This window comes from Perca fluviatilis, chromosome 12 (assembly GCF_010015445.1).
Source record: "Perca fluviatilis chromosome 12, GENO_Pfluv_1.0, whole genome shotgun sequence".
Taxonomy (NCBI): domain Eukaryota; kingdom Metazoa; phylum Chordata; class Actinopteri; order Perciformes; family Percidae; genus Perca; species Perca fluviatilis.
In genome coordinates, this window is record NC_053123.1 from 29,176,546 (window position 1) to 29,189,542 (window position 12,997).

Here is a 12,997-nt window from a genome sequence, read left to right on the forward strand (position 1 = left end):
CTGGCCTCTGGCAATTACGTTTTGGTTGCACCGGCAAAGAAAGCCAAGTCTGAGGTGTGGAAAACTTTTGACCATGTGCATAATGAGAATAATGAGCCAGTGGGTTATGTGAAATGCTAAAAGATGGGACATCAAAATGTACTTGTCGGGCTCGGGCCGAATTCTGTCAAGCTAGGGCCTTGTCGGGCCTAACTTTTAAGGCTCGATTACAGCTCTAGTGTGTGTGTTTGTGTGTGTGTGTGTGTGTGTGTGTTAGAGAAAGTATGAGAGTGACAGCGATTATTTTCAGAAAAGTTAACCCTCTCCTTGATTTCATGTTGTTTATGGAGAAGGAGAACCAGAAAATGAGTTGGAAATATCATGATTTATGAAACCTGTTTCCCTGCATGCACTTTTTTAATGAGCTTTAAATATTCTGCAGGTGCATGTTTCCTTGTATTAATGTTTGAAATGCCCTCTATGAATATGGATAATATGCATATAAATCAGCTTCTCAATGAGGTATTTCTGAGGAAAATTGAGAAGTCAGACCACAAACCCCAATAAGGAAGTATGAAATTGAGGCAGGTGTTTGGTGGACATGATGGTCTGACAGGACTTATTAGAAGAAAATCTGTTGATTGGCAGCATGTCACTAATACCAGGTTCAGGATGTGGTGGCAGCACGCTAAGTAAGTACATCCTACTTGTCAATGTTTTCCAGCTCTTGAGGTGTGGAATATGTGATCCCTCCAGTATGATATGCAATATGTCTGCCCCTGGGTTCTCCTCCCAGTTGGACCCATGGATGTATAGCAAGACCTGGATACAGCGTTCGAGGCAGATCCCTGTTTATTCCTATGAGAGTTGCTCAGTGGCACAAAAAAGTTCAGCGAATAAAATGACCTGGATAATCGGCACTAATTCCGCAATATGCTGCCCATAAAGGAAGGGGCACTAGTGACCTCCGCCGGCCGAGCCGGCTACTTCCGGTTTAGCGCTCCGCTGACTTGAAAGGGGATGAAATATTTAATCATGAGTCTCTTCTAGACTTTCCAAATTATATTGGACCGAATGGATCAAATTTGGATAGTGAGACGAGTCATTTCGCGGGGGTTGTTACGCTCCAAAAAATTTATCCACTGATTTACAGATGTCTCTTTCGTCATGTAAATCTATGGGAAGTAGTCTTTTTGGGCATCACATGGCGGACACGGAAGTTGTAACTCTACTGATTGGCCGCTATGTCAAATTAGCTTCAAAGCCCGGCACACTTCCTGGGGGCCTGGCTGGACCTTCCAGTAATACCTCCAAAGGGAGGCTTCCAGTGGGCATTACGGGCCATTTAATAGCAATAACACAAATGTGTTTTATAAGAAACATAATGAAGCCCTGATTATAATTTTTATCAGTGCATCAAGGATTACATCTGAAAAATGTTCAACGGCAAACCATTTGTAAAGTAATAGCACGGAATTTCCTCAATGACAGAGAACAGTCGCTGTGGTCAGATTCAAAGTTTTCACAGTAGAAAAGAGCTATCTAACTATTTGTAGAAACTATAATTAAACAATTGAATAAAACAATTAAACAATTCTCAAAATATGGCTTAAAATGCTATTTCTCTTAGAAGTGTGGTCCTTGTTGGAGCGAATAGAAGAAACACTGAAGCATTTGGCAATTTGGCAAACGCATTGGGTACAGTCTGGATCATACTGAGCTGCACATGAACAGTAGAAAAGTTGTTGTAGGAGTGGTTTGAGTTGTTGAAGTTACATTTATTAAGGATAAATGCAAAATTATACATAACTATGCACTCTACAATAGGCACACTTAACTCAAGCTAATGCAGCATCATACAGTCCTGCAATAAATCCTCCTTTCATGAAGAATATACTACTATATGTAAAAAAGCCAATCGGAGACTGTTTTTTTTTTAAGAAAGTTGAAGGGGTTTAATGTTAACAGATCACTTCTGAAATTTTTCCATTCATCCTTTGTTGAGTCAATTTTAACCTTTGCTTTGATCTGCTGGTTTGGCAATTTGAGTGTAAACAACAAAAACAGACTGGCCATTTTGGCTAGCACCACTCACCCACTACACTACAGTTTTACCTCCCGAAAACGTGCCAGGTCTAACAGATACCTGAGATCGTTTGTATCATCAGCTGTTGGGTTTCTATCGAAATATGTCAAAATATGTCACAGCACATATTTTTTCATTTTTTTAAGTAAAGTGTACATGTGTATTTATGTTCTTATCTATTTATTATTTCATGTTTTTATGTGTTTTGTGTGAATGTCTGTGTTGGCTACGTGTTGTGAACCAAATTGCCCCTTGGGGACATTAAAGACATTTCAATTCAACAATCTTTCAGTTTTTCTTGAAACTGTTTCAGACAGGTGTTAATTCATGATCATTGTGGATGCTGCTGTTTGTGGTGCTGTTGAACTGTATTGCGTTATGCTGACAGGGGTTTCTATCATTTTTTCCCAACCCATTTGTCAGTGATTGTAGGCTAACTATCAGAAACACCTCTCTGTATGCTATAACCACAAGATACAACCTCCAAAATGATCATAACCTTCAGGAAGGGAGGATGTAATGCAGGACCTTTATATTAGGCTGCATTAGCTTGAGCTAGGTGTATAATATCTATATCTGCCTAATATCTAATAAACTGCCACAAACACATCACAGCTAGAGCTGCAAAGATTAATCAATTAGTTGTCAACTATCAAATTAATTGCCAACTATTTTGATAATCGGTTTGAGTCATTTAAAAGTAAAAGTTTTCCAATTCCAGCTTCTTAAATGTGAATATGTTCTAGTTTCTAAACTCTTCTGTGACAGTAAACTGGATATCTTTGAGTTGTGGAGAAAAAAAAAAAAAAGACATTTGAGGAAGTTATCTTGGGCTTTGGGAAAACACTGATCCACATTTTTCGCCATTTTCGGCCATTTTATAGACCTGACAATTAATTGAGAAAATAATCGACAGATTAATCGACAATGAAAATAATCGTTAGTTGCCGCCCCAAATCTCAACAGTCAGCTCAAGCATTCTGAAAATGTTTTTTTTGTAGAGAATGATATAATACTGAAGCTATTCCTCCATCTGTGGCAGTCTTGTTTGTGGACAGCACAGAGAGAGAAAAACAGCATCCTCACCAAGACAACGGGGCAGATGTACGAAGGCAACAGAGTGTGGTCCCTCAAGGCTCCTCCGTCACACTCCGGCTTCACGTTAGATGCACACTTATTATGGAGCTACGGAGGAGAGGAGAAGCAGAAACATCACAACTGTGGGCGTAAATCCATCTGTGAGACTCACTTTATCAAACGCTACCAAGTATGAGACACTTCACTTTTGAGCTTGTTTACCCTGACGGTATATACAGATTATTTCTCAGGCCGTAAATCAGAAAGTTATTCATATGGATTTCTATGCAGGATCCTTTTCATGCCTGAAGTAGAACAACTGCTGTGTGGACTTGAGAGTTTTAAGAGCAGGATTAATGTTGAGCAAACTCCAAGTCAGTGGTGACATCTGGTGGATTTGAAAAGCAATGCCAAGTAAAATGAATAAAAGTGTTACAGTGCTTGAATGAATCACATTGTGGGGACAAAAGGCTGATTCCTATAAAATAAACCTTTATTAAAACTATTTTTTAGTGTCAAGATTTGGCATTTTGTTTATAATGTACACCACAGCTAATGTACACCCTAACCAGCGCAAATCATTTTTGGTAGAAAAACAAAGTCTACATAAGAGTGTTCCTTTTTTTATTTAGAACTTGTTTTTCTACCAAAAATTATTTATATATAGCGATGTCAGCGATAGATTTACTAAACAACAGCCTTGTACCTGGAAAACATTTAAATGATGATGTAAAAAGGTGACAAAAAAAAAAAAAAGACAAAACCTTGGAAAAAGACGGTAGAAAGAAGGAAGTCGAAAAAAGAAACAAAAACTTTGAAAAAAGCAGGAAAAAAAACTCTGACAAAAGAGACAAAAACTTTGAAAAAAAAACTAAGTAAGGAAGAAAGGCAAGAATAGGTCAAAAGAAGCGACAAAAACCTTCAAAAAAAAGGTGGTGACAAACTTCAAAAACAGAGACAAAAATTTTGTAAAAACCATGAAAACTTGGAGAAAAAAAAGACAGTAGTCACTACAGCCTTGTAACTGGAAAACATTTAGCAAAAAGTTTCACATACCCCTACAGTCCTCCAAAGTACCCCTAGGGGTACATGTACCCCCATTTGAGAAACACTGGATTAGATTGTAACCTAAAAAGAATGATCTGTGTCTACATGAGGCAGCAACTCACAGTGATGTGACACCAGACACAGTGCAGGCCTGTCAGGCCCTGGTAACACTTGATGCTTCTGTGACAGCGGTCGCACTTGGTAGGAGAGTTCCCCTCCATCCAAACGTGCTGCATAGCCTGGCGGGCCAGAGAGAGACCTAAATCAGTTCATCATTTAATCATTTACTGGTTAGAAATTAGCATTTTTAGTTAGTCAGTAAGCAGGGATGCACCGAATCAAGGATTCGGCTTTGGATTTGGCCATATATTGGGCTTTTTGACAGGGAGCTACGCACGCTACGCTGGTCGACGTAACGCCGCCGCCGTTGATTAGGGGAAGGTGTTTACGTAGGTGGAGCGTTCAACGCAGTAGGCTGTGAGAAAGTGAAAATGGAACTGGTGAGCAGAAAAAAGTGTTGTTTGGCAGTACTTTCAGTCAAAAGAAGGCCATTCAAGTCCAGCTCCATGTTCAATTTGCAATGCCGATTTGTTATACACAACATCGCCGCTGTATACGAGTTGTGCACGAAGGAATCTACAGACAGCAGCCAAAATGCAGCAACTTCAGGTACGGCAAAGGAAGGACAGTCATTACTTCATTAATGTGTTTACTGTGTTAATGGACTGAGGATGGGAGGAGGATTCGGCATTTGGTTTTGGATTTGGCCAGTGGATTCGGTATTCGTCCGAACCCCAAAAATCTGGATTTGGTGCATCCCTATCAGTAAGTCAATATGTAAACATCATTTAGGGTTTATGTAACAAACAAACAATTATCTAGAGAGAAATAAAACAGGAATGGAGCTAAAGATAACATCAGTACAATAAACAGCTGAGACATGTGGTTGCTTTGCAGCATAAAAAGCATTTTTGATGTCTTTATGCTTTTTTGCTAGAACTTCGTTGTACACATTACACACATGACCTTGTTCTTGTTTAGCTTCGACAGAAGTAAAACACACAAGCTGGGATCCACTTTTGAGTTGTGAGAACCTACAGTAGGCTTCAGGGCTGCCGTTAACAATCATTTCCATTATACATGTCAGGAAATAGTAAAAAAAGGCCCATACAAAGTTCAAAAAGGTCACATCTTCAAATGGCTTGTTTTATCTGAGTTATATACAAAGAGAAGAGAAGCGTTGTTGTTTGATAAATGACTGAAAGCAAGATACCTCAGGTCAACAGGGTAAAAATGTGAATTAATAGATATCACTCTGAAACTTCCCCAGTTGATTATTTACATTCAGACATTCATTATTTGTATAACAAGTAAAAATGTTATGTTGAAATGTGAACAGAAATGTGAACATTGGATAAAGCCGGGCTCAAAATTCTTGTTTCATTTTGTTGACATATTTGAGTCAAAGGTTTTTACAGAGGGAATTTTGGATATCTCTTTTTATTACCCCATACATCCGAAAATGTTGTCAACAGTCATACGAAAATGTTTTTAGGTATACAATGTTGTATAAATGATACATGAACAAACCCCTCTGTTAAACCCTTCAGAATTAGATAGGAATAAAACTGGAAAGTGTGGTGTATGTTATGGCCCTGACACACCAAGCCGATAATCGGCCGTCGGACAGTCTGGCGAGGTCAGTGGACTCAACGGCCAATCTGATTGGTGGAGCGCTAACCCGGAAATGACAGCCCAGTCTCATGGCAGTTCGTGAAATGGTCACGATATTGAATCTATTGATTTGTGTACTGAACGTTAATGTCGTTATTTTCGTGTTGTAAGCACGAATTTTAAAGTAATGTATTTCAATGGGAAGCATATTTCGTGATCACAGAACAATTACGGTAGCGATTAGTATTGATAAGGCTAAAATCCGCATAGGGAGGTTGGTCGGGGTGGTGGATGGGCCAAACAACACTGGACTTTCACCGGTGTGTGGCGTTTCATGTGTTGTTGCGTGCCACAGAGACTGCGGATCGTATCCCTGTTTCATTTCCCCGTTGTTGCGTCCTCCAGAGCAGCCCAGTGTCAGCCCAGTGTCAATGGCAGTTTGTGAAATGGTCACATTCGAAAATCGTGACCTGTACACGAAATAAACGAGAAAATCGTGACTTGTACACAAATCAATAAATCTAAATAACGCGACCATTTCACGAACTGGTGTGAGAGCGGGTTGGGAAATGAGAAACGGGGATGAGCCTGACTAACGCCTCTCAAAATCTGATGAAAATCTTTTAAACTGACCTTTGTCAATCTGAAATGAAGACCGATTCAGCAACTGCACGGCCTATTTCTCGCTTAAAATGTTTTCAGAAACATGTTTCGGTGAACTATCTTCATAAAGTAAGAGATCCTAGCCGCCATTATGCCAGGTTGTAAAATCTGGGAGCAGCCACACCCAAGTGACGCGTTTGTCCAATCAGCTGCCTGTTTTCATTTTTTGGGCGACAATACAAATTAGCGCCATCTGCTGTTACGGAGACGTATTACGTCTCGCGCACGCGCAGAACGTACGCTCAAATCGGCGTCGCTTCAGTCTGTCCCGAGGCACTTTTTGGACCTCGGGGAGCCGACTGATCGGTCCGACTGGCTTTTCTGCCAACGGTCGGACGTCGGGTTGGTGTGTCAGAAACTTAAGTGCTACTCAAGTGAAGATTTTCACCTCACCTTTTCGCCTCAGAGTCTGAGAACCAAACTAATTTTGATATGCAAATAGAGAAAGTGTAGAACGCAAGTAGCTCGCGAGCGGTACCGGTAGCTCGCGAGCTACCGGTAGCTTGCGAGCAGGTTTCCAGTAGCTCGCCAATAGGTTGACAAACTGAGACACAAACGACGACGCTATTAAAAGTGAGGCAGCTAAATTCATGGGCCATAGAAGTGTAAAGTGCTAATGTTTTCTTGGACCTTGATGATAATAATTTCAGTGATGTAGCTATAACTATATGGCCCATAAAAAGTGTAAAATAGTCATGAACCTTGACGTGGAGTTAAGATTTTTCATAAGCTTTGGCTATTGCAATTCCATACATATACAAACAGTAGCTTCGTTCAGCTTATGTGGGTTGTGTAAATAAATGTAAGCGATGTGATGCAAGTAGCTCTAGGCCACTTCCGTTTTGTCCTCGGTCAAATTTGACCCGTTTTCAAAGTTTTTTATATCAGAAATATGGGGTTCTTTCAACCAAATTGCCCCGAAATAACGTGGATGCATGCATGTAAGTTGTATGTACAGTATCTAGTCTGCAACTCACTCAACATCCTCTGATCTTAACTATCAATCCAAATAATTCATAATTTTAGCTTTTCTTAAACCCCAAAATTAAGTATAAAGTCATTTAAATTAGGTTTATTGAACATGAATTTAAAAAGAAAAGCGTGAGAAAAGCGAATAAAACGTTGGAATAAGCGCCCCCCAAAAAAAGTTAATTTTCAATATTGACCCATAAGGACAACAGGTTCATGGTGGACGGGAAGTCAACGCAAGGGTTAAAGCAGCCCTCAGATGAAGAAAGGTTGGAGACCCCTGGTGTAGAATAAACACCTAAATGTGTATTTTGGTTGTTTTCCTTCCACTAGTCTGAAAGAAGACATGTTAAGGACGCAAAATTCAAAGTTGACCAGTGCATGAAAAAACGATATTTTGCCTGTAGCGTCTGGCCTTAAATTAGTATTTAAGGATTTTACAATTCATTTTCTGTTAATACTGTATCAATTCGTAGACAAATAAAGAAAAACAAATAAAAGCAAAAAAAATGTATTGACTGGAAGGAGTTTTTGCCAGAGAACACAACCCAGAACTGAAGCTCTGCAGATCGTAATCAGCGTGTGAACGGAGCCAGAGGAACAACTCTTTACAGCCTAATGACGTCAAAGCTAAAATACAGAGGATATTGACAAGATGCCTCCCAGACCATCCCATGATCCTCGCCGCCCTGTTGAACGGAACCATGAGCCAGCGGGAATCAGCTTAACAGACTGGTCAGTGTTTCCGTCTCTATTCCCCTGCAGCATCGGTCATTGCTGGCAGAATAAAAGCCTTTCATACGTTCTTGTTTTTTACTCACGTTAGTGTGTCTCCGGGACTTGGCGTAGGTGCTGATGCAGGCAGCGATGTCTTTGGACACACAGCGTTCGTGCACTGTGTACTTGCATACTGTGGGAAAACAACACCAGACAACAGTTTGTAAACCGCTGTGTACTTCACGTCTAGGGCTGCAACTAAGGATTATTTTCAAATCGATTTAATCTGTCGATTATTTTCTCGATTAATCAATTAGTTGTTTGGTTTATGAAATGTCAGAAAATGGGGAAACATTTGGATCAGTGTTTTCCCAAAGCCCAAGATGACGTCCTCAAATGTCTTGTTTTGTCCACAACTCAAACATGTTCAGTTTACTGTCACAGAGGAGAGAAGAAACTAGAACATATTCGCATTTAACAAGCTGGAATCAGAGAATTTTTAGACTCAAACCGATTAATTCTGTCTTGTTTTAAAACCTGCATCTAAAAACATGGCTTGCAGGGGCTCTGATGAAAAGTTGAACAAATTAGAGTTAACTTCAAAATCGCGAGTATACTTTCATTCAACTGTGACAATAACACCAGCCTGGAGAACTGCCACCTGGCAGAATTCAATCAGCGATGAAATTACAAACGATAACTTTGTTAATGTTCTTTTAATGTTGCCTGTAAGGGCTTTTTAATTAACAAAAACATTGACTCAGAGGCACTCAGGTGCAGCCAACAACTTAAATTTGAGTCAGATGCAGATGGCAGTAAAGGGAAAAACAGATCAAGATGGAGGATCAGACAAAGAGATAATGACTGAGTTGGAGAGGAGAGGAAGTCAGAGAGAATGGAGACAAAGAGGTGTAAACAGAGCAGACAAACAGACATACAGAGAGACACTCACAGGAGCAGCAGAGGCCCTGCTTGCGGACTCCGAGCAGCATGGTATGGCAGTAGTTACAGTAGGCTGGTTTGTTGAAGTGCTTCAGACGCCAAACATGCTGCCCATCTTCCTGTACATTCTAGGAGGAGACAACACAGGATGGATGAAGCATTGAAACTATCCTTTCAGTGGCTTGTCTCTTAAGGACTTCGGTTATTATTGTTGCTACAAACAGTGAAGAGAACCCGAGCTGTGCCATTGATCATATTACCTTGGAGCGGAGCCAGGCACAACTGAGATTTTATAGTTTTACACATATAATGCATGTTTGCTTATCTGAGCTCATCATGTCTTAAAGTGCTCATATTATGCTTTTTGGCTTTTTCCCTTTTCTTTATTGTGTTACAGTGCCTTGCGAAAGTATTCGGCCCCCTTGAACGTTTCGACCTTTTGCCACATTTCAGGCCTCAAACATAAAGATATAAAACTGTAATTTTTTGTGAAGAATCAACAACAAGTGGGTCCCAATTATGAAGTGGAACGAAATTCATTGGCTATTTCAAACTTTTTTAACAAATAAAAAACTGAAAGAAAAATTGCCAAAATTATTCAGCCCCTTTACTTTCAGTGCAGCAAACTCTCTCCAGAGAAGTTCAGTGAGGATCTCTGAATGATCCAATGTTGACCTAAATGACTAATGATGATAAATAGAATCCAGCTGTGTGTAATCAAGTCTCCGTATAAATGCACCTGCTCTGTGATAGTCTCAGAGGTCCGTGTAAAGCCGCAGAGAGCATCATGAAGAACAAGGAACACACCAGGCAGGTCCGAGATACTGTTGTGGAGAAGTTTAAAGCCGGATTTGGATACCAAAAGATTTCCCAAGCTTTAAACATCCCAAGGAGCACTGTGCAAGCGATAATATTGAAATGGAAGGAGTATCAGACCACTACAAATTACGAAGACCCGGCCATCCCTCTAAACTTTCAGCTCATACAATGAGAAGACTGATCAGAGATGCAGCCAAGAGGCCCATGATCACTCAGGATGAACTGCAGAGATCTACAGCTGAGGTGGGAGACTCTGTCCATAGGACAACAATCAGTCGTATACTGCACAAATCTGGCCTTTATGGAAGAGTGGCAAGAAGAAAGCCATTTCTTAAAGATATCCATAAAAAGTGTCATTTAAAGTTTGCCAAAAGCCACCTGGGAGACACACCAAACATGTGGAAGAAGGTGCTCTGGTCAGATGAAACCAAAATCGAACTTTTGGCAACAATGCAAAACGTTATGTTTGGCGTAAAAAGCAACACAGCTCATCACCCTGAACACACCATCCCCACTGTCAAACATGGTGGTGGCAGCATCATGGTTTGGGCCTGCTTTTCTTCAGCAGGGACAGGGAAGATGGTTAAAATTGATGGGAAGATGGATGGAGCCAAATACAGGACCATTCTGGAAGAAAACCTGATGGAGTCTGCAAAAGACCTGAGACTGGGACGGAGATTTGTCTTCCAACAAGACAATGATCCAAAACCAAAAATTTACAATGGAATGGTTCACAAATAAACATATCCAGGTGTTAGAATGGCCAAGTCAAAGTCCAGACCTGAATCCAATCGAGAATCTGTGGAAAGAACTGAAAACTGCTGTTCACAAACGCTCTCCATCCAACCTCACTGAGCTCGAGCTGTTTTGCAAGGAGGAATGGGCAAAAATGTCAGTCTCCGATGTGCAAAACTGATAGAGACATACCCCGGCTTACTTACGCTGTAATCGCAGCAAAAGGTGGCGCTACAAAGTATTAACTTAAGGGGCTGAATAATTTTGCACGCCCAATATTTCAGTTTTTTATTTGTTTAAAAGGTTTGAAATATCCAATAAATTCCGTTCCACTTCATGATTGTGTCCCACTTGTTGTTGATTCTTCACAAAAAATTACAGTTTTATATCTTTATGTTTGAAGCCTGAAATGTGGCAAAAGGTCGAAAAGGTCAAGGGGGCCGAATACTTTCGCAAGGCACTGTATATATCTTTTTTTGTTCACGTTATAGGTATACAAAGTGAAAAAGCCCAAAGTCCCCCCCAAAGGGACTTACGATCTCCAACAGAAAACACTGTTCACAAACTGCTCCAAACAGCTCTGTTGTAGTCCAGCCTTTACTTCAGAGACAAACATGGTCACTTTGTAACACACGTTATAATGCTCGCCTAGCTGCTAGCGTGGCACGCCCTCATACTCTGCTTCTGACTGGCTAGTAGTCCTTACCTAGCTACTGCGCATGTGCGACTCCCAACAAAGATGGAACAGAAGTGAGATGCCTCACTCTGTAGCTAAAACAGAGAGCTCAACACACAGGGTGAAAAGAGGAGCTGCAGCAATGTGTAGTACAACTAAAATATGGCATTTTTTGAAAATTAAACCATGTAAACCTATTCTGGTACAACCTCTAAATACAATTATGAACTGAAAATTAGCATAATATGAGCACTCATAGACTGCTCACTGACAGTATGCACATTGTATCACTATTCTAACTTTCCTGCTTTTGCTCACTCACATCTCCCTTACTTCATCATTGTTCAAACTGAAGGTAGCGTTTAACCTGCACTTCCTGTCTCCCTCACACAGAGACAAGAGTAGTTCTTTTATCCCAAATGCAATAATTGTGGTCAACAAACTACAGTAAACTTAAATATGTGAGTGTAGGCTGTACACCATGGGTATGAATGAAATGTTGTACAATTGAATTTTATTATCTTGTGGACATGTTTTGTGTTTAATATTTTCTTGGTTGAGACCAAAGATAATTTTCCTGCCTCGGCTGGACAATAGGGTTTGTTCTATCCTATTATACTTTTTTTTTTTTTTTTTAGGGGTTTTCCTTCATTTAAAACAGCTGAAGAGAGACAGGAAATGGAGGAGAGAGAGGGTGGATGACATGCAGCAAAGGGCCTCGGTTCGGATTCGAACCGGGGCCGCAGCCTACATGGGGCGCACACACTACCAGTTGAGCCATAGGCCACCCCTATTACGCTATTATGTTTTAAATTTCCAAAGGTTTCAACACATTAAGATTTATAAGACAAAAATGTGAGTAGTTGGTGTGAGAGAACACACTGAAAAGACGACATTTGTTACATTTCAATTAGTGCTGCTGACTGAGAATCGACCTCACAACAGCCAGTGAGAGCTTTGAACTCAAGATGTCAACAACAACAAAAGGTGAAATGGTTATGTTATAGGCAAACCTATTCTGTTCACACACACACACACACACACACACACACACACACACACACACACACACACACACACACACACACACACACACACACACACACACACACACACACACACACACACACACACACACACACACACACACCGTTTCCATGCCCAGCAGGACCAGTAAAGGGATGGTGGTAAGGCCTCCTCTGATCCACTCCTCTAGTGTGACTGTCCCGTCTCTGTCGTAGTCAATCTCTTCCATCATCTCCTTCAGTATCTAAAGTAACAGATATACAGTATATATATATATATATATATAGTTGTTAAAACCAAAGTCAGACCATGATAGTTGTGTGTGTATACAAAGTCAGTTACAGGCAGACTATATACTGCGGTTCAGAGTAGGACTCTATTATTAAAAACTCTGTTAAACAATGTTCCATAAGGTTTTTGACTAGTTCAAGACAAACAGACTAGACACTACAACAGGGTAGGGGTGGGAATCACCAGAGTCCCCACGATTCAATATCATCACCATAACCATATCACAACTTTATTTCTTATTTCAATTTTAAACATAACCCTGGGTTGCTCCTGATGCTGCGCCATCAGTGTGTGAA

The 12,997-nt window shown here is 40.4% G+C and overlaps 1 protein-coding gene across 5 annotated transcripts in view; it reads right to left on the reverse strand.

Annotated features, from left to right (window-relative positions):
- The window catches only part of LOC120569606 (diacylglycerol kinase beta), a 123,516-nt gene that overhangs the window by 69,416 nt on the left and 41,103 nt on the right, over positions 1–12,997 (reverse strand). For all 5 annotated transcript variants that reach the window (XM_039817539.1, XM_039817541.1, XM_039817542.1 and 2 more), the window contains 5 exons: positions 12,535–12,654; positions 9,165–9,282; positions 8,317–8,405; positions 4,312–4,428; positions 3,152–3,250 (listed from right to left, as the gene is read on the reverse strand). In XM_039817539.1, coding sequence (XP_039673473.1) covers positions 3,152–3,250; positions 4,312–4,428; positions 8,317–8,405; positions 9,165–9,282; positions 12,535–12,654 — 543 coding nt within the window. The remainder of the gene's footprint in view (positions 1–3,151; positions 3,251–4,311; positions 4,429–8,316; positions 8,406–9,164; positions 9,283–12,534; positions 12,655–12,997) is intronic.